General features: G+C 48.5%; 1 protein-coding gene across 1 annotated transcript in view; it reads right to left on the minus strand.

Annotated features, from left to right (window-relative positions):
* The window catches only part of RTKN2 (rhotekin 2), a 414,584-nt gene that overhangs the window by 125,785 nt on the left and 261,817 nt on the right, over positions 1–26,982 (minus strand). Inside the window, exons 9-10 of the mRNA XM_063961816.1 lie at positions 13,199–13,330; positions 11,782–11,947 (exon numbers count right to left, since the gene is read on the minus strand). Coding sequence (XP_063817886.1) covers positions 11,782–11,947; positions 13,199–13,330 — 298 coding nt within the window. The remainder of the gene's footprint in view (positions 1–11,781; positions 11,948–13,198; positions 13,331–26,982) is intronic.

Raw genomic sequence — 26,982 nt, forward strand, 5'->3', positions numbered from 1 at the left:
AATGTTTTGCGGTTACATCCTTCCTGGCTTTGATCAGGATAGGGATGACTTCATCCGGAATGCCTTTTTTCCTTCAGGATCCGGCGTTCAACCGCCATGCCGTCAAACGCAGCCGCGGTAAGTCTTGGAACAGACAGGGTCCTTGTTGGAGCAGGTCCCTTCTTAGAGGTAGAGGCCACGGATCCTCCGTGAGCATCTCTTGAAGTTCCGGTTACCAAGTCCTTCTTGGCCAATCCGGAGCCACGAATATAGTGCTTACTCCTCTCCATCTTATCAATCTCAGTACCTTGGGTATGAGAGGCAGAGGAGGGAACACATACACTGACTGGTACACCCACGGTGTTACCAGAGCGTCTACAGCTATTGCCTGAGGGTCCCTTGACCTGGCGCAATACCTGTCGAGTTTTTCCCAACGGTTTATAATCATGTGGAAGACTTCTGGGTGAAGTCCCCACTCTCCCGGGTGGAGGTCGTGCTGAGGAAGTCTGCTTCCCAGTTGTCCACTCCCGGAATGAATACTGCTGACAGTGCTATCACATGATTTTCCGCCCAGCGAAGAATCCTTGCAGCTTCTGCCATTGCCCTCCTGCTTCTTGTGCCACCCTGTCTGTTTACGTGGGTGACTGCCGTGATGTTGTCCGACTGGATCAACACCGGCTGACCTTGAAGCCCTTAGCTTCAGGATATTTATGTGAAGTGATGTCTCCAGGCTTGACCATAAGCCCTGGATATTCCTTCCCTGTGTGACTGCTCCCCAGCCTCGCAGGCTGGCATCCGTGGTCACCAGGACCCAGTCCTGAATGCCGAATCTGCGGCCCTCTAGAAGATGAGCACTCTGCAACCACCACAGGAGGGACACCCTTGTCCTTGGTGACAGGGTTATCCGCTGATGCATCTGGAGATGCGACCCGGACCATTTGTCCAGCAGGTCCCACTGGAAAGTTCTTGCGTGGAATCTGCCGAATGGGATTGCTTCGTAGGAAGCCACCATTTTACCCAGAACCCTTGTGCATTGATGCACTGAGACTTGGCTCGGTTTTAGGAGGTTCCTGACTAGCTCGGATAACTCCCTGTCTTTCCCCTCCGGGAGAAACACCTTTTTCTGGACTGTGTCCAGGATCATCCCTAGGAACCGAAGACAAGTCGTCGGAACCAGCTGCGATTTTGGAATATTGAGAATCCAATCGTGCTGCCGCAACACTACCTGAGATAGTGCTACACCGACCTCCAACTGTTCCCTGGATCTTACCCTTATCAGGGAATCGTCCAAGTAAGGGATAACTAAAATTCCCTTCCTTCGAAGGAATATCATCATTTCGGCCATTACCTTGGTAAAGACCCGGGGTGCCGTGGACCATCCATACGGCAGCGCCTGAACTGATAGTGACAGTTCTGTACCATAAACCTGAGGTACCCTTGGTGAGAAGGGTAAATTTTGACATGAAGGTAAGCATCCTTGATGTCCCGAGACATCATGTAGTCCCCTTCTTCCAGGTTCGCAATCACTGCTCTGAGTGACTCAATCTTGAATTTGAACCTCTGTATGTAAGTGTTCAAAGATTTTAGATTTAGAATCGGTCTCACCGAGCCGTCCGGCTTCGGTACAACAACAGTGTGGAATAATAACCCGTTCCCTGTTGCAGGAGGGGTACCTTGATTATCACCTGCTGGGAATACAGCTTGTGAATGGCTTCCAAAACTGTCTCCCTGTCAGAAGGAGACATCGGTAAAGCCGACTTTAGGAAAACGGCGAGGGGGAGACGTCTCTAATTCTAATTTGTACCCCTGAGATATCACCTGAAGGATCCAGGGGTCTACTTGCGAGTGAGCCTACTGCGCGCTGAAATTCATTGAGACGGGCCCCCCACCGTGCCTGATTCTGCTTGTAAAGCCCCAGCGTCATACTGAGGGGCTTGGCAGAGGCGGGAGAGGGTTTCTGTTCCTGGGAACTGGCTGATTTCTGCAGCCTTTTTCCTCTCCCTCTGTCACGGGGCAGAAATGAGGAACATTTTGCCCGCTTGTCCACGAAAAGACTGCGCCTGATACGGCGTCTTCTCATGTTGAGAGGCGACCTGGGGTACAAACGTGGATTTCCCAGCTGTTGCCGTGGCCACCAGGTCTGAAAGACCGACCCCAAATAACTCCTCCCCTTATTAAGGCAATACTTCCAAATGCCGTTTGGAATACGCATCACCTGACCACTGACGTGTCCATAACCCTCTACTGGTAGAAATGGACAACGCACTTAGACTTGATGCCAGTCGGCAAATATTCCGCTGTGCATCACGCATATATAGAAATGCATCTTTTAAATGCTCTATAGGCAAAAATATACTGTCCCTATCTAGGGTATCAATATTTTCAGTCAGGGAATCCGACCACGCCAACCCAGCACTGCACCATCCAGGCTGAGGCGATTGCTGGTCGCAGTATAACACCAGTATGTGTGTAAATACATTCTAGGATACCCTCCTGCTTTCTATCAGCAGGATCCTTAAGGGCGGCCATCTCAGGAGAGGGTAGAGCCCTTACAAGCGTGTGAGCGCTTTATCCACCCTAGGGGGTGTTTCCCAACGCACCCTAACCTCTGGCGGGAAAGGATATAATGCCAATAACATTTTAGAAATTATCAGTTGTTATCGGGGGAAAACCACGCATCATCACACACCTCATTTAATTTCTCAGATTCAGGAAAACTACAGGTAGTTTTTCCTCACCGAACATAATACCCCTTTTTGGTGGTACTCGTATTATCAGAAATGTGTAAAACATTTTTCATTGCCTCAATCATGTAACGTGTGGCCCTACTGGAAGTCACATTTGTCTCTTCACCGTCGACACTGGAGTCAGTATCCGTGTCGGAGTCTATATCTGCCATCTGAGGTAACGGGCGCTTTAGAGCCCCTGACGGCCTATGAGACGTCTGGACAGGCACAAGCTGAGTAGCCGGCTGTCTCATGTCAACCACTGTCTTTTATACAGAGCTGACACTGTCACGTAATTCCTTCCAACAGTTCATCCACTCAGGTGTCGACCCCCTAGGGGGTGACATCACTATTACAGGCAATCTGCTCCGTCTCCACATCATTTTTCTCCTCATACATGTCGACACAAACGTACCGACATACAGCACACACACAGGGAATGCTCTGATAGAGGACAGGACCCCACTAGCCCTTTGGGGAGACAGAGGGAGAGTTTGCCAGCACACACCAAAGCGCTATATATATACAGGGATAACCTTATATAAGTGTTTTTCCCCTTATAGCAGCTGTATTGTTAATACTGTGCCTAATTAGTGCCCCCCTCTCTTTTTTTAACCCTTTCTGTAGTGTAGTGACTGCAGGGGAGAGCCAGGGGAGCTTCCCTCCAACGGAGCTGTGAGGGAAAATGGCGCCAGTGTGCTGAGGAGATAGGCTCCGCCCCTTTTTCGCGGACTTTTCTCCTGCTTTTTTATGGATTCTGGCAGGGGTTAAAATTCATCCATATAGCCCTGGGGGCTATATGTTATGTATTTTCGCCAGCCAAGGTGTTTTTATTGCTGCTCAGGGCGCCCCCCCCTAGCGCCCTGCACCCTCAGTGACCGAAGTGTGAAGTGTGCTGAGGAGCAATGGCGCACAGCTGCAGTGCTGTGCGCTACCTTGGTGAAGACAGGATGTCTTCTGCCGCCGATTTTCCGGACCTCTTCTGTCTTCTGGCTCTGTAAGGGGGCCGGCGGCGCGGCTCTGGGACCCATCCATGGCTGGGCCTGTGATCGTCCCTCTGGAGCTAATGTCCAGTAGCCTAAGAAGCCCAATCCACTCTGCACGCAGGTGAGTTCGCTTCTTCTCCCCTTAGTCCCTCGATGCAGTGAGCCTGTTGCCAGCAGGTCTCACTGAAAATAAAAAACCTAAACTAAAACTTTCACTAAGAAGCTCAGGAGAGCCCCTAGTGTGCACCCTTCTCGTTCGGGCACAGAGATCTAACTGAGGCTTGGAGGAGGGTCATAGGGGGAGGAGCCAGTGCACACCAGATAGTCCTAAAGCTTTCTTTAGATGTGCCCAGTCTCCTGCGGAGCCGCTATTCCCCATGGTCCTTACGGAGTCCCCAGCATCCACTTAGGACGTTAGAGAAATCTACCAACTCACACCCTCAACCATGCCACACACATGGCATTCAACATAACACACGCCAACAGGCATGAACTAATTGCAGCAACATGCTGAAACCAAGATAATACAACTTGTGTAACTGTAATAACTAAACTGCAGGTAAAGTACGCACTGGGACGGGCGCCCAGCATCCTCTACGGACTAGGAGAAAAGGATTTACCGGTAGGTTATCAAAATCCTATTTTCAAATACGTCCTAGAGGATGCTGGGGATGACATCAAGACCATGGGGTCTATACCAAAGCTCCAGTACAGGCGGGAGAGTGCAGATGACCCTGCAGCACCGATTGACCAAACTTTAGGTCCTCATTGGCCAAGGTGTCAAACTTGTAGAACTTAGCAAATGTGTTTGACCCTGACCAAGTAGCTGCTCGGCAAAGTTGTAATGCCGAGACCCCCGGGCAGCCGCCCAGGATGAGCCCACCTTCCTAGTGGAGTGGGCCTTTACAGACATCGGTAACGGCAATCCAGCCGTAGTATGAGCTTGCTGAATCGTATTTCTAATCCAACGTGCAATAGTCTGCTTGGAAGCAGGACAGCCAATCTTGTTGTGATCATACAGGACAAACAGAGCCTCTGTCTTCCGTATACGAGCTGTTCTAGCAACATAGATTTTCAAAGCTCTAACCACATCTAGAGACTTTGAATCAGTGAATGTGTCAGTAACTACTGGCACCACAATAGGTTGGTTTATGTGAAAAGCAGAAACCACCTTTGGAAGAAAATGTTAGCGAGTTCGCAACTCTGCCCTATCTTCATGGAAGATCAAATAGGGGCTCTTGTGAGACAAGGCCCCCAATTCCGACACCTGCCGTGTGGATGCCAATGCAAAAAGCATCACCACTTTCCAAGTGAGAAACTTCAACTCTATCTTTTGTAGAGGCTCAAACCAATCCGATTGAAGAAACTGCAATACCACGTTAAGGTCCCATCGTGCCACTGGAGGCACAAATGGAGGCTGGATGTGCAGAACCCCTTTCACGAAGGTCTGAACCTCTGGAAGAGAGGCCAATTGTTTTTGGAAGAACACTGACAAGGCCGAAATCTGGACCTTGATTGATCCCAATCGTAGGCCCGTCTCCACACCATCCTGCAAAAAAATGGAGAAAACGTCCTAAGTGAAACTCTTCCGTAGGAGCTTTCTTGGATTCACATCAAGACACATATTTTCTCCAAATACGGTGGTAATGTTTTGACGTTACTCCCTTTCTGTCCTGAATAAGGGTGGGGATGACCTCCTTAGGAATACCCTTCCTGGCTAGGATACGGCACTCAACAGCCATGCCATCAAACGTAGCCACGGTAAGTCTTGGTACACACACGGCCCCTGCTGCAGCAGGTCCTCCCGAGGAGGAAGAGGCCGAGGATCTCCTATGAGTAACTGCTGAAGATCTGGGTACCAAGCCATTCTTGGCCAGTCTGGGGCAATGAAGATTGCTCGAACTCTTGTCTTTCTTATGATCCTGAGCACTTTTGGGATCAGCGGAAGTGGAGGGAAAACATACACTGACGGAAACACCCACTGGGTTACCAGTGCATACACTGCTACTGCTTGAGGGTCTCTCGACTTGGAACAGTATCTCTGAAGCTTCTTGTTGAGACGAGACACTATCATGTCTATTTGAGGAACTCCCTAAAGACTTGTCACCTCTGCGAAGACTTCTTGGTGGAGGCCCCACTCTCCTGGATGGAGATCGTGTCTGCTGAGGAAGTCTGCTTCCCAGTTGTCTACTCCCGGAATGAATATTGCCAACAGAGCTTGTAGATGTTTTTCTGCCCAGCGGAGGATTTTTGTCGCCTCTGCCATTGCCGCTCTGCTTTTCGTTCCGCCCTGTCTGTTTATGTATGCGACTGTTGTTACATTGTCCGCCTGGACCTGCACGGGACGGTCTTGGAGATGTACCGCTTGTTGAATGCCGTTGTAAATGGCTCTTAGCTCCAGAACGTTTATGTGAAGGCAGGCTTCCTGTTGTGACCAACGTCCCTGGAAGTTTTTTCCCTGAGAGACTGCTCCCCAGCCTCGGAGCCTTGCATCCGTGGTTACTAGGACCCAGTCCTGAATCCCGAACCTGCGTCCCTCTAGCAGGTGAGAGCTGTGCAACCACCACAGGAGCGAAATCCTGTTTTTTGACGACAGGATTATCTTTCTGTGCATGTGTAGGTGTGACCCCAACCACTTGTCCAACAGGTCCCACTGGAATACTCTGGCATGGAACCTGCCAAACTGTATGTCCTCGTAGGCCGCCACCATCTTCCCCAACAACCGAATGCACTGATGGATCGACACACTTCATGGTTTCAATATCTGTTTTACCATTTTCTGGATTTCCAGAGCCTTTTCCAGCGGAAGAAATACTCTCTGAACTTCTGTGTCCAGAATCATCCCGAGGAAAGACAACCTTGTCGTCGGTTCCAACTGTGATTTTGGGTCATTTATGATCCACCCGTGTTGTTGGAGTGTTGACAGGCAGAGGGATATGTTTTGTAATAACTGCTCCCTGGATCTCGCCTTTATGAGGAGGTCGTCCAGATAAGGGATTATATTGACTCCTTTCTGACGAAGGAAGACCATCATATCCGCCACAACCTTGGTGAATACCCTCGGCGCAGTGGAGAGACCAAAAGGTAACGTCTGGAATTGGTAATGGAAATCCTGAATCGCGAATTTCAGATAAGCCTTGTGAGGAGGTTAAATGGGAACATGCAGGTAAGCATCCTTTATGTCCACCGACACTAAGTAGTCCCCCTCCTCCAGACTGGCAATCACCGCCCGAAGTGATTCCATCTTGAACTTGAACCTTTTCAGGAAGAAATTCAGATATTTTAGATTTAGGATCGGTCTGACCGAGCTGTCCGGCTTCGGAACAACAAAGAGGCTTGAATAAAAACCCCGCCCTTGTTGTGACAACGGTACCAGGACTATAACCTGGTCTTGACATCATTTTTGGATTGCCGCTGTTACTGCTTCTCTCTCTGGCGGAGAAGCTGGCAAGGTAGATTTGAAAAATCGGCATGGGGGGAACGTCTTGAAACTCTAGTTTGTATCCCTGGGATACTATTTGCAACACCCAGGGATCCAGGCCAGACAAAATCCAATCCTGGCTGAAGAGTTTGAGACGTGCCCCCACCCGAGCGGCCTCCTGCACGGGAGTTCCAGCGTCATGCTGGGGATTTGGCAGAATTAGGGGTAGACTTCTGCTCTTGGGAACCTGGAGCCGGTGTGGGCTTCTTTCCCCTTCCCCTACCTGCAAAGAAGGGGGAACCTCTCACCTTTTTGTATTTATTGGGCCAAAAGGGCTGCATTTGCGGGTGATAGGTCTTTTTTGCCGGTGCAGGCGCAGAGGGCAAAAATGTTGACTTACCTGCGGTAGCCGCCGAGACTAACGCATCCAGGCCATCGCCAAATAAGGCCTCACCTTTATATGGGAGAGCCTCCATGTTTCTTTTGGAATCTGCATCCGCGTTCCACTGGCGAATCCATAACGCCCGCCCAGCCGATACTGCCATGGTAGCAGCTTGTGAACTCAAGAGTCCAATATCCTTCATTGCTTCCAGCATGTAGGCGGCAGCGTCCTTGATATTCCCTAACTTAAGGAGTATCTCATCTTTATCAATCGTGTCAATTTCTGATGACACGCTTTCTGACCATTTTTCAATAGCGCGACTCACCCATGCGCAGGCAATAGTGGGCCTGAGCAGTGTACCATTGGTAACATAAATGGATTTCAATGTCGTTTAAATTTTGCGGTCTGCCGGCTCTTTAAGAGAAGCCGTGCCAGGAGCAGGGAGAATTACCTTCTTTGTCAACCTGGAAAGTGCACTGTCTAACACAGGGGGTGACTCCCATTTTTTCCTGTCTTCAACCGGGAAAGGATAAGCTATGTGAATCCTTTTGGGAATCCGAAATTTTTTATCAGGATTCACCCACATCCCTTTAAACAGAGCATTTAGTTTGTGTGAAGGAGGGAACGTGACTTTGGATTTCTTTTCCTTACATAAATAAGCTTTCTCCTGAGGTACAGGAGTGCTTTCTGTAACCTCCAACACGTCCTTATAGCCACAATCATATATTGTATACTTTTTGCCAATTTATGATCTAACTCTCTGGATTCACTATTATCGACACAAGAATCACAATCCGTGTCGGTATCAGTGTTTACAACATTTGCAAATGGTCTCATATGTGACCCAGAGGGGCCGCCTGCATAAGGAATAACAGCATCCTGAAAAATCACATCTTCCACAGATTTTCTCCAGCATGCAGCCTTAGATTCAGACTTATCTAATCTACGGTTAATCAGATGCATACTGTCACGTAGCTCTTTCACCCATGCAGGCTCTTGGTGTGCCGGTAGCGCCACCACATTACAACTCTGTGTCCCTAAAATTGCTTCCTCCAGGGAGGAACTCCCTGCCTCAGACATGCCTCACACGTGTACACCACACTCACAGACACACTGGGACTTATTTTGGGGACAGACCCACAGTAAAATCTGTCAGAGGGAAACAGGATAGGAGCAGCCAGTTCACAAACCCAACGCCAGCATTGCCTGTGAACACAGTATGTCCACAGCCCAAAAGCGCTTTTAAATAGTAATATACACTATCAAATGAACCACAATCGCTTTGTGCCCCCCCTTTATAGCACCCTGTACTTGTCAGAAGTGGCGGAGAGGACCAGCGTGTTCTCTGCAGCCTGAGGAGAGAGAGAAAATGATGCTGAGTAATGGGCAGGCTGCCTGAGGAAGAAGCTCCGCCCCTCAGTATCCATGACAATATTTATACTGGCGGGGGTAGGGCTGTGCCAGCGGCATCTTACGCCCCCTTTTAGCCAGTTTGAGGTATTTTTTTGCTGCCCAGGGCGCCCCTACCCCGCGCCCTGCAGTGCCTGTGTGTGTGGGCAGCAATGGCGCGCTGCGCTCCCGCCAGCTGCGCCGCACCTCAGCCGTCACTTACTTGATTGAAGATCATTCTTCTCATACTCACCTGTCTTCTGACTTCTGGCTCTGAGGGGGGTGACGGCGTGCTGTGGGAGTGAGCATCTAGACACGGCTAGCGTTCAGTTCCCTTCAGGAGCTAATGGTGTCCTGTCAGATGGAAACAGAGCCATGAAACTCTGAGGAAGTTGGTTCTGCTTCTGCCCCCTCAGTCCCACAAAGCAGGGAGTCTGATGCCAGCAGATCTCCCTGAAAATAAAAAACCTAACATAAGTCTTTTCAGAGAAACTCAGTAGAGCTCCTCAGAGTGCATCCAGTCGACCTGGGCACATTTCTAAAACTGAGGTCTGGAGGAGGGGCATAGAGGGAGGAGCCAGTTCACACCCAATGAAAAGTCTTTGGAGTGCCCATGTCTCCTGCGGATCCCGTCTATACCCCATGGTCTTGATGTCGTCCCCAGCATCCTCTAGGACGTATGAGAAAACATGTTTAAAAAAAGAAAAAGAAATAAAGTGGAAATAAAAAGCAACTAATCAGCTTCTGTCATTTTTTAGACTGTGCTAGATAAATTATACTGTAGCTTAGAGCTGATGGGTTGCTATGGGCAACTTACACACTCTCTATTGATACATCTCCCACTTTGTAACCTACTACATACTACTCTGCCTTGTCAGATTAATAAATTAACTGAAAACATAAAAAACAAACAACTGCTCTATATTTACCACACAGTAACAAACATTATGACTAGAGCCACAATTAAATCAGTGAAGTTAGGCTCTCCCGAGTAATGTAGAACTACTGGTTCTAGCTGCTGGGACATGTACTTCTAAGACCGCTGCAAAGCTCCAGTACAGGTGACCTGCCTCTCCTTTACGCTGAGAATTCAAAACAGAAATATATAGCCACCCTTAAACACAGTGGGTGGGATGTAATGAAGTCTGTTTCAGCAGCCATGCGGAATGCCGGAAGAACTTGAACATTTTATTAATGGGGCAATCATGTACATGGCTAGCATTGTACATGATTGCCCCCTTAAACAAAAACAAGAAACGGCAGAGCTCGGCCGGCATCCCTCATGGTCTCTGAACTCTGACTTACATCCTGTCCTGAGTGCTCATTGCAGAAAAGCCTTTCAGGCTAACTTTTTGGAAACATGTACAGTATGTCATGCCAATTATCATTTTACTTAAATAAAACTGGTTACAAAATATGTTGGAACTATACCCTATCTTTAGTACATTTTTGAAAGTGTCCTAAAAAGTAAGGTAGCAAACCAATTGGTAATACCCATGTTGTATCCACGCAGACTTTATCCAGAACAAAACCAACCCTCTCAGTTACTTTTTAACAATTTTGTTTTAGTTTTTGGTTCAATTTGTCCTTTACAAATCTATGAAAAGAGGTTTGCTGGATGATACTATATCTAAACATATGTCATTTACATGATGCCAAGAGGCTAATATAATACAGCCAATTCTAAGATTATTCCGTAAGCCTAATATAAGAGCAAACTATATTTACAGGTTCTCTCATTTCATTGTTTTAAAGGGACTATTTAGCACCTGTGATAAAATGTATGGAAAAGTAAAGAGGAGGGTGTGCTAATAATCTCAGTAAAGCATTTGGACATATATTTTCCTGCACGATTTGTTTATGTGAATTTTATGACATACATGTATGTGGTTATATTGGTTTCTTATTGGAAGACAATACGGGAAGGCATGCGCTACGTTGTAAATATAACATAGCATTAAATAAATCATTATCTACAATTAATATCCCTAACATCTCTGTCCTGGAAAGGGACTAAAAAATAAAAAAAAGTCTAGCACTAGTATCACACTGATCATGTGACTACTTGTTTACATAATTTAGAGATTTAGCAAACGTTTTAAGGCGTAAAAGTGGAGGCATTGCTCATAGCAACCAATAAGATTCTTGCTGTCCTTTATCTAATATAATCTATAAAATGACTGCTATGCAGAATTCCATTGGTTGCTATGGGCAACACCTTATTATCTTTAGAGGATGGTATGAGATTTGCTTTACTGAACATGAACCCCACACAACTGATGAAGTACTTAATGGACGCAATAAAATTGTCTGATGCACCAGACTTCACTAGAATACAATTGTCTCTAGAACAACTGACCTGCTGAATTGATAGGGGACATTAATACGGACATCAGGAAGCAGAGACATTGCTGGAGTATCCATCCAGTACATTGCTGGGGTGTCTGATTTCTCTATATAATGTCTCTCCCTGCTTTGTGCATGTGATCGTTGGCTGCTTCAGACAACCTGCAGAGTAAACTCTCTCCAGTGGGATTTTAAGACTCCAGCTCTACACATCCTAAGATTCTCATCTAAAGACAACATAAGCTGGTGGGCCAATGGGCACTGTCACACATTCGAGTGGAAAGAAAAATACAGTATCATTTAAAGAGCAGAAAAGGCCCTGCTCTGAGCTTTTGCCAATGATTTTGTAAGTGATTGCCACTTTAAAAAAACAGGAGAACTCTCCCAAAATCTCTTACTTGGTGATTCTCAGACCCTATTACATTCCCTCCCCCATCCCCCCAGGTGTGGCTAGCAGATCTGTTGACATGACCATTGGTTACAATTTATATTCATTCATAGCAAGATAGAGGAAGTTTTTCTTTCCAAAGACTCGCAGATGCATAAACTCACTAAGGTTGTAGAAATGCTGCCAGAAGGCCTCCATCCATTTTTGAAGTTCCTCTTTGCTGTCAGCAGAAAATATCTTTGTTACTGCCTCGCCAGACACCAGGTTGATGACAGTAAAACTGTTAGTTCTCTTCTTAGAATCTTTCTCCACAGCCCGAATTCTTGTCTCCTGAAATGCAAACATTTTACAAATATCTCAAATTTATTAAGTATATAAATAAATTAAACGTCTGAAATACAAAAAGTTTATAGCCTATGAACCACCCCTCAAGAAAAAATAAAAAGTAAACAAAAATACCCCAAACCTACACTGCTGACACAGAGACGAGTTAGGGGCCTACTGAACGTTTTTTTCTCAACCTATCTGGTCATCCTCTCTAAAGGTGAAGACAAAAAGACGCAGTGGCTCTTCTACATACTGTATGTCATAAAGGGAAGAACCTCATGATTATAAAGATTGTAGGGGAAAGCAATGTTCCTCTGTAGTCTGTATGTTAAAAGCAAAACCTTGTTCCTACACCACTGGCTGGAGGTCATTTAAAAACACTCTACTCTACCTACTGCATAAAACCGCAAACATTTATTTTAAATTCAATGAAAAGCAAAGAAGGCTATATAAAAAGGAGAAAGCCTCACGTAAACATAATGCAATGGACTACAGATTGATAGGCCGCCATGTGTTTCAGAAGTTAAAGGGCCATACTGACGGGGAGATTTCCCCACAGACCGCTCAGCACACATCTCTAACCCGCTCAGCACAGCGCGATGTGCTTTGCGAGGACTGGGGGCGCTCTTTTCACCCAGCGGGTGAAATGAGCGACCTGACAGATTGTGCCTGCATGCAGGCCAATCTAGCAACAGCGACGCGTGGGACCGCGCATCGCTGGTGCCGGCACCTCTACACACGGAGCGATGTTCAGCTAATTTCTAAGCAATCTAGTCAGATTGCTTAAAAATTAGCTGAACATCGCTCCATGTGTACCCCCCTTTAGGGAGGCAGTAGTGACATCACAAGCCCCGAGGACTGTAGTTAATCTGTAGACTACTGGATAACCTCACAAAATAGCTGTACTTGGTTCAATAAAATGCTAGCTGCTTATTCTCCCGATAAAACAAGATTTTGGAACAATTATGTCACATTTACAGTAGGGTGCAATAACTCATCTATAGACATTCATTCATGTTGTGTAAATGTGGTTCCTTTGGAATGTAGTGTTGGCGCAGCAAGTGCTACGTGTGCGAACCATTAAGAGTGTGCTAGCCACAACTCCAAACAGGTGTCAAACCGTCAAATTAAACAATAGAGCATAAAAAATATTGCTATGTATAGATTTTTTTCTAATTGTGGAAAAAAACTTTAGTACCCTTCCAAGTCATTTAATTAAATAAAATAATTTATAGATGCATACATAAATTTTACCTTGGTAATAGGAACGATCATGCTAGGTTCAATTTTAGCCTCAATCTCTTCTGGTGTGTAGTAGCAGTAAAGGTTCACACCTCGCAGTACACAGTACAGCCGGAGGCAGCTACGGAGACCACCAACCATTTCCTGGAGAAACAGTGACAAACATCATAGTTTATGATCATAATAAGTTTATGATCATAATAAAACGAGATTTATGGTAAGAACTTACCGTTGTTAAATCTCTTTCTGCAAGGTACACTGGGCTCCACAGGGAATGACATTGGGGTGTAGAGTAGGATCTTGATCTGAGGCATCAACAGGCTGAAAGCTTTGACCTTCTTCCCAGAATGCCTAGCGCCGCCTCCTCTATAACCCCGCCTCCGTGCACAGGAGCTCAGTTTTTGTTAACCAGTCCAATGCAGTAGCAGGTAAAAAACGACAACCATTAGTAGCCACATACATCACATTCGCACGACATGAGAAAATGTCAGCGACTAATGCCATACCAACCCGAAGAAGTGCGCCAGGGTGGGCGCCCTGTGGAGCCCAGTGTACCTCGCAGAAAGATTTAACAACGGTAAGTTCTTACCATAAATTTCGTTTACTGCTGTGGGGTACACTGGGCTCCACAGGGAATGACATTGGGGATGTCCTAAAGCAGTTCCTCATGGGAGGGGACGCACTGTAGCGGGCACAAGAACATAGAACCTTATGAACGTGTTCACTGAGGAACACGTAGCCGCCTTGCACAATTGTTCAAGGGTCGCACCACGGTGGGCCGCCCAAGAAGGTCCAAAAAAACAAGTAGAATGGGCCTAGATGGTAGCAGGAGCTGAAAGGCCAGCCTGTACATAAGCATGTGCAAGCACCATTCTAATCCATCTGGCCAGGGTCTGCTTGTGAGCAGGCCAGTCACGTTACAGTACAAAGAGAATAAGACTTCCGAAGGGATGCAGTTCTCTTCACATAGATACGGAGAGCCCGTACCACATCCACAGACTGTTCTTTGGAAGACAAATCAGGAGAGGCAAAGGCCGGAACCACGATCTCCTGATTAAGGTGTAAAGAAGACACCACCTTAGGCAAGTACCCGGGACGTGTTCTAAGAACCGCCTGGTCACGGTGAAAAATCAGATATGGGAACCTACAAGACAAGGCAACCAGATCCGACACCCGTCTAGCAGAGGCAAAAGCCAGCAGAAACAATACCTAAAGAGAAAGCCACTTTAGGTCTGCAGATTCAAGGTGCTCAAACGGAGACCCTTGCAACGCCTCCAGAACCACCCAAGGAGCCACAGGCGGGACATAAGGAGGTTGAATCCGCAACACACCCTGAGTGAACGTATGAATATCAGGTAAAGTCGCAATTTTTCTCTGGAACCAAACAGACAAGGCAGAAATATGAACCTTGATGGAGGTCAGACGAAGGCCTAAGTCCAGGCCCTGTTGTAGAAAGGCCAAAAGTTTGACCGTACTAAACTTGTAAGCGTCATGATTTCGATTGGCGCACCAAGCAAAGTAAGAATTCCAGACCCTATGATAAATCCGAGCAGAAGCCGGTTTGCGGGCCTTCAACATAGTTTGAATGACCGCCTCAGAAAATCCTTTGGCCCTCAAGACGGAAGCTTCAAGAGCCACGCCGTCAAAGCCAGCCGGGCCAGATCCTGGAAGACACAAGGGCCCTGAACGAGGAGGTCTGGTCGTTGTGGATGCATCAGAGGACGCTCTAACGATAGACCCTGAAGGTCTGAGAACCAGTGCCGTCTGGGCCACGCTGTAGCGATCAGAAGTAGGATTTCTCCTTCTTGCTTGAATTTCCTTAATATTCTGGGCAGGAGCGACGCCGGAGGGAACACGTATGGCAGCCGAAAGTTCCATGGAATTGCCAGTGCGTCCACAAACGCTGCTTGAGGATCCCTTGTTCTTGTTCCGAAGACCGCCACCTTGTGATTGTGTCAAGATGCCGTCAGGTCCACATCTGGGAGGCCCCACTTGTCCACTAGAATTTGAAATACTTCTGGATGGAGGCTCCACTCTCAGACGTGTACATCCTGACGACTGAGGAAGTCCGCTTCCCAGTTTAGGACCCCCAGGATGAACACTGCAGATATGGCTGGCAGATGGCGTTCTGCCCACTGAAGAATTCTTGATACTTCCCTCATTGTCATGCGGCAGCGAATGCCGCCTTGATGATTTATGTACGCCACCGTGGTGGCATTGTCCGATTGTACTTGAACAGGTCTGTCCCACTTGGCAAGAATCAATTTCTGTACAGGGCGGGAATGGAATTGAGAGTACTCCACCATGTCGAAAGCCGATACCATGAGACCTAGCACTTGCATCGCCGAATGTATCGACTCTTGCGGACGAAATAGGAAGTATTGAAATCCTGTCCTGATGTTTCAGGACCTTCTCCTGAGACAAGAACAACCGCTGGTTGTGAGTGTCTAACAATGCCCCCAGGAGCACCATGCTCTGAGCAGGGACCAGGGAAGATTTCTTCCAGTTGATGAGCCACCTGTGGGCTTGCAGAAACTGGAGCGTCAGATCCAGATGGCGTAGGAGAATTTCTGGGGAATTTGCCAGGAACAACAAGTCGTCCAGATACGGCAGGATCCTGACCCATTGATGGCGAAGTACAGCCGTCATTACCGCCATGACATTGGTGAAGACTCGTGGAGCCATGGTCAAACCAAAAGGTAATGCCCGAAATTGGTAATGGAGGTTGCCAACCGCAATCCTCAGGTACTGCTGATGCGACACTGCAATGGGAATATGCAGGTAAGCATCCTGTATGTCCAAGGAGACCATATAATCCCCAGGTTCCAAGGCCAGAACAATAGAGCGAAGAGTTTCCATACGGAACTTGGAGACCCTCACACTTGAGGTTAAGAATGGGTCGAGAGGACCCATTCGGTTTCATGACTAGGAACAGCGGTGAATAGTACCCCTTGCCTCACTGAGCCAGAGGCACCTGTACTACCACTCTTGTGTCTAGGAGGGACTGTACTACCGAATGAAGTTTTTGCCTTCACCTGATCCGAAGTGACGTCTGTCAGGCATAACCTCGAGTGACGACTTCCCGTACCCAGGCATCAGAAGTGGTCTTCAACCATTCCTAGGTAAACCCTAGAAGTCGGCCCCCCACCCTGGGATCCCCGCCCCGTCATGCAGCAGGCTCGTCAGTTTTGGAAGCAGGCTGACGGGCAGCCCAGGCCCGTTTAGGTATGGGCTTATTGGGTTTGGAAGTGCGAGCCTGTTTCGGGTGTGCCTGATCCTTTGCATTCCCTGAAGAAAGAGAAGACCGAAAGAAAGTACTCTTAGCCTTCGGTACAGAGGAAGCAGTACTAGCAGATGCTAAGTCAGCCACTATCTTATTGAGGTCTTCCCCGAAAAGAATGTCTCCCTTAAAAGGGAGTACCTCCAGGGTTTTCTTAGAGTCCAGATCTACAGACCAGGACCGCAACCAGAGAATCCGTCGAGCCAAAATGGATGTAGTAGAAGCCTTGGACGCCAGAATATCGGCATCAGAAGCCGCCTCCTTAATGTAATGAAAATGAAAAGCTGTGACAATATATACGATAGACAGTGTCTAGCATGATCAGAAACGTTGGAAGGCAGCTCAGCTTCCAACTCCTGAGCCCACGCTTCAATAGCCTCTGCAACCCAAGTCGCTGCAATGGTGGGCTGATGCGCAGCACCTGCTAGGATGTAAATCGCCTTTAAACAACCCTCCACACGCTCATCCGTCGGTTCTTTCAGAGACGTGACGATAGTAACAGGCAGAGCTGAGGATACCACCAGCCGTGCCACTTGCGAATCCACTGGCGGGGGCGTCTAACAAATTTTTACTTGGCTCCACCACAAGGGGATAGCGAGCCAACATCTTCTTGTGAGGCGTGAATTTTTTCCCTGGATCTTCCCAGGATTCCTGATGAATGTCAACTAAATGGTCAGAGTGAGGTAAAACTTGTTTAACCACTTTCTGACGTTTAAATCTGTCTGGTTTCTTAGGGGCAGTATCAGGCTCTGGGTCATCAGTAATTTGAAGAATTATCCTGATAGCCTCCAACAAGTCAGGAACATCCACATGTGAAACAGATTCCACATCAGAATTATCAGTGTCTGTGGGGTCAGTATATATGCCATCCTCATCAGACGAGGTCTCTGGGACGTTGGTGGGTTGTGAGGAAGTAATAGCCTGCTTAGGAGGACCCCTTGGTCTTAGGCGGACGAGGGTGAGATTTCTGTTTAGTCAGTGATTGGTTTAATTGCTGTAACTGAGTGGACGGGTGATCTGCCCATGGCGGATTAACCGCAGGGACCATAAGCGGTTGCACCGGCACAGGAGGTCCCACATGGGGCGTAAGTCTAGTTATCAGCGTATTCAATAACGTGGAGAAAGTAGCCCAAGGTGGGTCATTATGCACCCCCGTTGCTACGGTCCCACTGGGGGGTAGGGAACCCCCAGAATCTGAACTCTCTGCTGCTATGTTTTTCTCTGTGTCTGCTGCGTCACCACCACGCAACGTGGGATCAGCTCCAGCTCCGTCGCCTCTTGTAGCTGACATGTCCGAAAGCTCAATTCAAGGCAACCCAGTACAATATCAGCAGCACAATACCTGACAAGAACCCCCTGTGTAGTGTATTAGCACAAACAGAGTCCAGAGGTATATGGTGACTAAAAATCACAGAGAAAAATACACAGTAAGCATATCCTGTGAAACACCTATATTAAGTAATAATCCTGACGCACTTAGCCCCCTCAGGTTACAGAATATAGGTATAGCAATCTGAGTGAGATACACGAAATGGAGGTCACACAACAGCTATATGCACACACACATAGTCACATTGTACAATGCAGAAATTATGACATGCAAGAAAACTGCACTGGACTAGCAATACAGAGTAATACTAAGTATAGCTATACACTCAAAAGATATAACAATGCACAGTAAAGACTGGATGTATATCACAGGGTACTTGTACTAAATAACCCTGACTATGGGGGTCATTCTGACCCGACAGCACGCTGCAGTGCAATCAGGTCGGAACTGCACATGGCAGACGGCCGAAGGCCGCTATGATCGCCTCTGCCTGATTGACAGGCAGAGGCAGTTGCTGGGCGGTAGGGGGGGGGGGGGGGGTTTGCGGCGGAACGGCAGAGTTTGGCCGCCGTTTCTTGGGCGCAGTCCGCCGAACGGGGGACGGGCCGCATCGGCTGTGTGATGTCACACGCAGCCGCTGCGGGCAGGGGAGCGTGAGTAGCTCCCGGCAAGCACGCTAAAGCTGCGCTGGTTGGAAGCTACTCTTGAAGTGCAAAGGCTTCACCACTGTGTGATGCCATTGCACTTCTGCGGGGGGAGGGGCGGCACTGACATGCGGGGCGGGATAGCCCTGTGCTGGGCGTCCCCCCACATGTCAGTGTGAACGATCGTAGCTGTGCTAAATTTAGCACAGCTACGATCATCTCGAATGACCCCCTAAATGCACTTTTTCTTAACTAACACTGTCAGCAGACATGTAGAATACTTAAGTGTCCTGTAAAATGCACAACGCTGACATGCAGGCGGCTTTACAGAGGAGGATTTGCCCAAACAGTCCCAGGATCAGCTCAGCTTGTCCTAATTGCGCCCAAACGCTGACAGGGAGTGAGGGAGAAAGATATGCAGCTCCAGGGCGGGAACATTTACTCTTACGCCCTTGCTGTACCTCACCACCGGCTACTGTGGGCCTTAGCAAACGGATTTTTGAGAAAAACCGACCTGTGCCCTTGCCCTGGTTGCCTAGTTGGATCCCTGTACTGCCACAGTGTCCACTCCAGCGCGCGGCCCGCCTCCCACCGGCCGCGCCGGATCGCGGTTTACGGCGGGTCCCGCCTGGCGGACAGCAGCGTTGTCGGAACCAACTGTGATTTTGGCAGGTTTAGGAGCCAACCATGTTGTTGCAGAATTGTCAGGGAGAGCGTAATGTTCTGCAGTAATTGCTCCTTGGATCTCGCCTTTATCAGGAGATCGTCCAAGTACGGGATAATTGTGACTCCCTGCTTGCGCAGGAGAACCATCATTTCCGCCATTACTTTGGTGAAAATTCTCTGAGCCGTGGCCAGACCAAACGGCAACGACTGAAACTGATAATGGCAATCCTGCATCGCAAAGCTTAGATAAGCCTGATGTGGAGGATAAATGGGAACATGTAAGTAGGCATCCTTTATATCTACAGACACCATAAACTCCCTCTCCTCCAGACTGGAGATCACTGCCCGGAGAGATTCCATCTTGAATTTGAATTTCCTTAGGTAGAAATTGAGGGATTTGAGGTTCAGGATTGGTCTGACTGAGCAGTCTGGCTTCGGGACCACGAACAGGCAGGAATAAAAGCCTTCTCCCTGTTGCGACAGGGGAACCCTGACAATGACCTGATTTAGACACAATTTCTCTAACGTCCTAGTGGATGCTGGGGACTCCGAAAGGACCATGGGGAATAGCGGCTCCGCAGGAGACTGGGCACAAAGTAAAAGCTTTAGGACTAGCTGGTGTGCACTGGCTCCTCCCCCTATGACCCTCCTCCAAGCCTCAGTTAAGATTTTGTGCCCGAACGAGAAGGGTGCAATCTAGGTGGCTCTCCTGAGCTGCTTAGAGTAAAAGTTTAAATAGGTTTTTTATTTTCAGTGAGACCTGCTGGCAACAGGCTCACTGCATCGAGGGACTAAGGGGAGAAGAAGCGAACTCACCTGCGTGCAGAGTGGATTGAGCTTCTTAGGCTACTGGACATTAGCTCCAGAGGGACGATCACAGGCCCAGCCATGGATGGGTCCCGGAGCCGCGCCGCCGGCCCCCTTACAGATGCTGAAGCAAGAAGAGGTCCATAAATCGGCGGCAGAAGACTTTCCTGTCTTCATAAGGTAGCGCACAGCACTGCAGCTGTGCGCCATTGCTCTCAGCACACTTCACACTTCGGTCACTGAGGGTGCAGGGCGCTGGGGGGGGGCGCCCTGGGAAGCAATGAATTTACCTTATTTGGCAAAAAATACATCACATATAGCTCCTGGGCTATATGGATGTATTTAACCCCTGCCAGTTTTCCAGAAAAAAGCGGGAGAAGAGCCCGCCGTGAAGGGGGCGGGGCCTATCTCCTCAGCACACAGCGCCATTTTTCCCACACAGCTCCGCTGGTAGGAAGGCTCCCAGAATCTCCCCTGCATCCTGCAACTACAGAAACAGGGTAAAAAAGAGAGGGGGGCACTTATTTGGCAAAATAACAGATATAAGCAGCTATAAGGGATAGACACTTATTGTAAGGTTGTCCCTATACATATATAGCGCTCTGGTGTGTGCTGGCAAACTCTCCCTCTGTCTCCCCAAGGGGCTAAGTGTGTCCTGTCCTCTATCAGAGCATTCCCTGTGTGTGTGCTGGGTGTCGGTACGTGTGTGTCGACATGTATGAGGAGGAAAATGATGTGGAGGCGGAGCAATTGCCTATAATGGCGATGTCACCCCCTAGGGAGTCGACACCTGAATGGATGGCCGTAATTAAGGAATTACGTGACAGTGTCGGCACGTTACAGAAAACTGTTGACGACATGAGACAGCCGGCAGCTCAGTTAGTGCCTGTCCAGGCGTCTCAAACACCGTCAGGGGCTATTAAACGCCCGTTACCTCAGTGGGTCGACACGGACCCAGACACAGACACTGACTCCAGTGTCGACGGAGAAGAAACAAACGTATTTTCCAGTAGGGCCACACGTTACATGATCACGGCAATGAAGGAGGTTTTGCACATCTCTGATACTGCAAGTACCACAAAAAGGGGTATTATGTGGGGTGTGAAAAAACTACCCGTAGTTTTTCCTGAATCAGATGAATTGAATGAAGTGTGTGATGAAGCGTGGGTTACCCCCGACAAAAAACTGCTAATTTCTAAAAAATTATTGGCACTATATCCCTTCCCACCAGAGGTTAGGGCTAGTTGGGAAACACCCCCTAGGGTGGATAAGGCGCTCACACGCTTATCAAAACAAGTGGCGTTACCGTCTCCAGAAACGGCCGCCCTTAAGGAGCCAGCAGATAGGAGGCTGGAAAATATCCTTAAAAGTATATACACTCATACTGGTGTTATACTGCGACCAGCAATCGCCTCAGCCTGGATGTGCAGTGCTGGGGTGGCTTGGTCGGATTCCCTGACTGAAAATATTGATACCCTGGACAGGGACAATATATTATTGACTATAGAGCATTTAAAGGATGCATTCCTATATATGCGAGATGCACAGAGAGACATTTGCACTCTGGCATCAAGAGTAAGTGTGATGTCCATTTCTGCCAGAAGAGGATTATGGACGCGACAGTGGTCAGGGGATGCGGATTCCAAACGGCATATGGAAGTATTGCCGTATAAAGGGGAGGAGTTATTTGGGGGCGGTCTATCGGACCTGGTGGCCACGGCAACGGCTGGGAAATCCACCTTTTTACCCCAAGTCACCTCGCAGCAGAAAAAGATACCGTCTTTTCAGGCTCAGTCCTTTCGTCCCCATAAGGGCAAGCGGGCAAAAGGCCACTCATATCTGCCCCGGGGCAGAGGAAGGGGAAAAAGACTGCAACAGACAGCTTCTTCCCACGAACAGAAGCCCTCCCCCGCTTCTGCCAAGTCCTCAGCATGACGCTGGGGCCTTACAAGCGGACTCAGGCACGGTGGGGGCCCGTCTCAAGAATTTCAGCGCGCAGTGGGCTCACTCGCAAGTGGACCCCTGGATCCTGCAGGTAGTATCTCAGGGGTACAAATTGGAATTCGAGACGTCTCCCCCTCGCCGGTTCCTGAAGTCTGCTTTACCAACGTCTACCCCCGACAGGGAGGCGGTATTGGAAGCCATTCACAAGCTGTATTCCCAGCAAGTGATAATCAAGGTACCCCTCCTACAACAGGGAAAGGGGTATTACTCCACGCTGTTTGTGGTACCGAAGCCGGACGGCTCGGTGAGACCCATTTTAAATCTGAAAGCCTTGAACACTTACATAAAAAGGTTCAAGTTCAAGATGGAGTCACTCAGAGCAGTGATAGCGAACCTGGAAGAAGGGGACTACATGGTGTCTCTGGACATCAAGGATGCTTACCTCCATGTCCCAATTTGCCCTTCTCACCAAGGGTACCTCAGGTTTGTGGTACAGAACTGTCACTATCAGTTTCAGACGCTGCCGTTTGGATTGTCCACGGCACCCCGGGTCTTTACCAAGGTAATGGCCGAAATGATGATTCTTCTTCGAAGAAAAGGCGTCTTAATTATCCCTTACTTGGACGATCTCCTGATAAGGGCACGGTCCAGAGAACAGTTAGAGGTCGGAGTAGCACTATCTCAAATAGTACTACGACAGCACGGATGGATTCTAAATATTCCAAAATCGCAGCTGATTCAGACGACACGTCTGCTGTTTCTAGGGATGATTCTGGACACAGTACAGAAAAAGGTGTTTCTCCCGGAAGAGAAAGCCAGGGAGTTATCCGACCTAGTCAGGAAACTCCTAAGACCAGGCCAGGTGTCAGTGCATCAGTGCACAAGGGTCCTGGGAAAGATGGTGGCTTCTTACGAAGCGATTCCATTCGGCAGATTCCACGCAAGAACTTTTCAGTTGGATCTGCTAGATAAATGGTCCGGATCGCATCTTCAAATGCATCAGCGGATAACCCTGTCTCCAAGGACAAGGGTGTCTCTCCTGTGGTGGTTACAGAGTGCTCATCTCCTAGAGGGCCGCAGATTCGGCATTCAGGATTGGGTCCTGGTGACCACGGATGCCAGCCTGAGAGGCTGGGGAGCAGTCACACAGGGAAAAAATTTCCAGGGCTTGTGGTCAAGCATGGAAACGTCACTTCACATAAATATCCTGGAACTAAGGGCCATTTACAATGCCCTAAGTCAGGCAAGGCCTCTGCTTCAGGGTCAGCCAGTATTGATCCAGTCCGACAACATCACGGCAGTCGCCCATGTAAACAGACAGGGCGGCACAAGAAGCAGGAGGGCAATGACGGAAGTGGCAAGGATTCTTCGCTGGGCGGAAAATCATGTGATAGCACTGTCAGCAGTGTTCATTCCGGGAGTGGACAACTGGGAAGCAGACTTCCTCAGCAGACACGATCTTCACCCGGGGGAGTGGGGACTTCACCCAGAAGTCTGCCACATGATTGTAAACCGTTGGGAAAAACCAAAGGTGGACATGATGGCGTCTCGCCTCAACAAAAAACTGGACAGATATTGCTCCAGGTCAAGGGACCCTCAGGCAATAGCTGTGGACGCTCTGGTAACACCGTGGGTGTACCGGTCAGTGTATGTGTTCCCTCCTCTTCCTCTCATACCAAAAGTACTGAGAATCATAAGAAGGAGAGGAGTAAAGACTATACTCGTGGCTCCGGATTGGCCAAGAAGGACTTGGTACCCGGAAATTCAAGAGATGCTCACGGAAGACCCGTGGCCTCTACCTCTAAGACAGGACCTGCTCCAGCAGGGACCATGTCTGTTCCAAGACTTACCGCGGCTGCGTTTGACGGCATGGCGGTTGAACGCCGGATCCTGAAGGAAAAAGGCATTCCGGATGAAGTCATCCCTACCCTGATCAAAGCCAGGAAGGATGTAACCGTACAACATTATCACCGTATTTGGCGTAAATATGTTGCGTGGTGCGAGGCCAGGAAGGCCCCTACGGAGGAATTTCAACTGGGTCGATTCCTGCATTTCCTGCAAACAGGACTGTCTATGGGCCTCAAATTAGGGTCCATTAAGGTTCAAATTTCGGCCCTGTCGATATTCTTCCAAAAAGAACTAGCTTCTGTTCCTGAAGTTCAGACGTTTGTCAAGGGAGTACTGCATATACAGCCTCCTTTTGTGCCTCCAGTGGCACCTTGGGATCTTAATGTAGTGTTGGGATTCCTAAAATCACATTGGTTTGAACCACTCACCACTGTGGACTTGAAATATCTCACATGGAAAGTGGTAATGCTGTTAGCCCTGGCTTCAGCCAGGCGTGTATCAGAATTGGCGGCTTTATCCTATAAAAGCCCTTACCTAATTTTTCATACGGACAGGGCAGAATTGAGGACTCGTCCTCAATTTCTCCCTAAGGTGGTTTCAGCATTTCACTTAAACCAACCTATTGTGGTGCCTGCGGCTACTAGGGACTTGGAGGATTCCAAGTTGCTGGACGTAGTCAGGGCCCTGAAAATATGTTTCCAGGACGGCTGGAGTCAGAAAATCTGACTCGCTGTTTATCCTGTATGCACCCAACAAGCTGGGTGCTCCTGCTTCTAAGCAGACGATTGCTCGTTGGATTTGTAGTACAATTCAGCTTGCACATTCTGTGGCAGGCCTGCCACAGCCAAAATCTGTAAAAGCCCATTCCACACGGAAAGTGGGCTCATCTTGGGCGGCTGCCCGAGGGGTCTCGGCTTTACAACTTTGCCGAGCAGCTACTTGGTCAGGGGCAAACACGTTTGCTAAATTCTACAAATTTGATACCCTGGCTGAGGAGGACCTGGAGTTCTCTCATTCGGTGCTGCAGAGTCATCCGCACTCTCCCACCCGTTTGGGAGCTTTGGTATAATCCCCATGGTCCTTTCGGAGTCCCCAGCATCCACTAGGACGTTAGAGAAAATAAGAATTTACTTACCGATAATTCTATTTCTCATAGTCCGTAGTGGATGCTGGGCGCCCATCCCAAGTGCGGATTGTCTGCATTACTTGTACATAGTTATTGTTACAAAAATCGGGTTATTGTTGTTGTGAGCCATCTTTTCAGAGGCTCCTTCTGTTATCATGCTGTTAACTGGGTTCAGATCACAAGTTGTACGGTGTGATTGGTGTGGCTGGTATGAGTCTTACCCGGGATTCAAAAATCCTTCCTTATTGTGTACGCTCGTCCGGGCACAGTATCCTAACTGAGGCTTGGAGGAGGGTCATAGGGGGAGGAGCCAGTGCACACCAGCTAGTCCTAAAGCTTTTACTTTGTGCCCAGTCTCCTGCGGAGCCGCTATTCCCCATGGTCCTTTCGGAGTCCCCAGCATCCACTACGGACTATGAGAAATAGAATTATCGGTAAGTAAATTCTTATTTTTTGTATTGCTTCGCATACTACCTCCCTGTCCTGAAGGGAAGCTGGTAAGGCCGATTTGAAAAATCGGCGAGGGGGATCGTCTTGAAACTCTAGTTGGTAACCCTGGGACACTATTTCTAAAACCCATGGGTCTAGGGCCGAACGGGCCCAGTATTGACTGAAGAGTTTGAGACGTGCCCCCACCATTGCTGACTCCCTCAAAGGAGCCCCAGCGTCATGTGGGGGATTTGGCAGAGTCCAGGGAGGACTTCTGCTCTTGGGAACTTGCCACAGCCGGTGACCTTTTTCCCTTTCCTCTTCCTCTAGAAGTAAGGAAGGAAGTCCCTCTGCCTTTTTTGTATTTATTGGGCCGAAAGGACTGCATCTGATAGTGGTGCGTTTTCTTTTGTTGTGCAGGAAAATAAGGTAAAAATGACTACTTACCCGCGGTAGCCGTAGATACCAGGTCAGTGAGGCCGTCACCAAACAAGACACCACCTTTATACGGCAGAGACTCCATAGCCTTCTTAGAGTCCGCATCAGCATTCCATTGATGAATCCACAATGCTCTCCTGGCTGAGACTGCCATGGCTTTGGCCCTTGATCCCAAAAGGACAATATCCCTCGCAGCTTCCTTTAGATAGGCTGCAGCGTCCCTGATATGACCCAGTGTCAAAAGAACGCTATCCCTGTCCAGGGTATCTATATCAGATGACAAGTTATCTGCCCACCATGCCAAAGCCACGGCAGGTCTGAGCAGCGTACCCGTAGTGACATAAATGGATTTCAAAGTATTTTCCTGCTTACGATCCGCAGGTTCCTTTAGGGCTGCCGTTTCAGGGGACGGCAGCGCCACCTTTTTGGAAAGCCGTGATAAAGCTTTGTCCACAGTGGGGGGTGACTCCCACTTTTCCCTATCCCCCGAGGGGAACGGATATGCCACCGGAATTCTCTTGGGAATCTGAAACTTGTCAGGATTTTCCCAGACCTGTTCAAAAAGAGTGTTCACTTCATGAGAGGGAGGAAACGTTACCTCAGGTTTCTTTCCTTTAAACATAGACCCTTGTATCAGGAACAGCAGGGTCCTCCGTGATATGTAACACGTCTTTTAATGCCACAATCATGTACTGAATGGTCTTAGCCAGTTTTGGATTAAATCTGGCATCACTATAGTCGACACTGGAGTCAGAGTCCGTGTCGGTAACTGTATCTGCTATCTGGGTAAATTAACGCTTTTGTGACCCCGAGGGACAACACATCCTCTACGGATTTTTTTTCCATGCCTGGTTTTGAGACTCAGATTTATCCAATCTTTTATTCAACCGAGCCACATTCGCATTCAAAGCACTCAGAACATTTACCCAATCAGGAGTCGGCGGTGCCGACAGGGTCACTCCCACAGCCGTTTCTTTCCCTAATCCAGTCTCCTCCTGGGAAGAGCACTCTGCCTCAGACATGTCGACACACGTGCACCGACACACACAAACACACTGGGCATATAGAGGACAGACCCACAGTAAAGCCTGTCAGAAAAAACACAGAGGGCGTTTGCCAGCTCACAACCCAGCGCATATCCCGGTTCTGAACACTTTTATATAAAGTCCCAGACCTGTTAGCGCTTTATATTACATTAAATAGCACCAAATATACTGTGCGCCCCCCCCCCCCTTTTTTTGCACCCTGTTACGTGTACAGCAGGGGAGAGGAAGGCCAGCGTCT

The sequence above is a fragment of the Pseudophryne corroboree genome, chromosome 3 (genome assembly GCF_028390025.1).
Source record: "Pseudophryne corroboree isolate aPseCor3 chromosome 3, aPseCor3.hap2, whole genome shotgun sequence".
NCBI classification, from domain to species: domain Eukaryota; kingdom Metazoa; phylum Chordata; class Amphibia; order Anura; family Myobatrachidae; genus Pseudophryne; species Pseudophryne corroboree.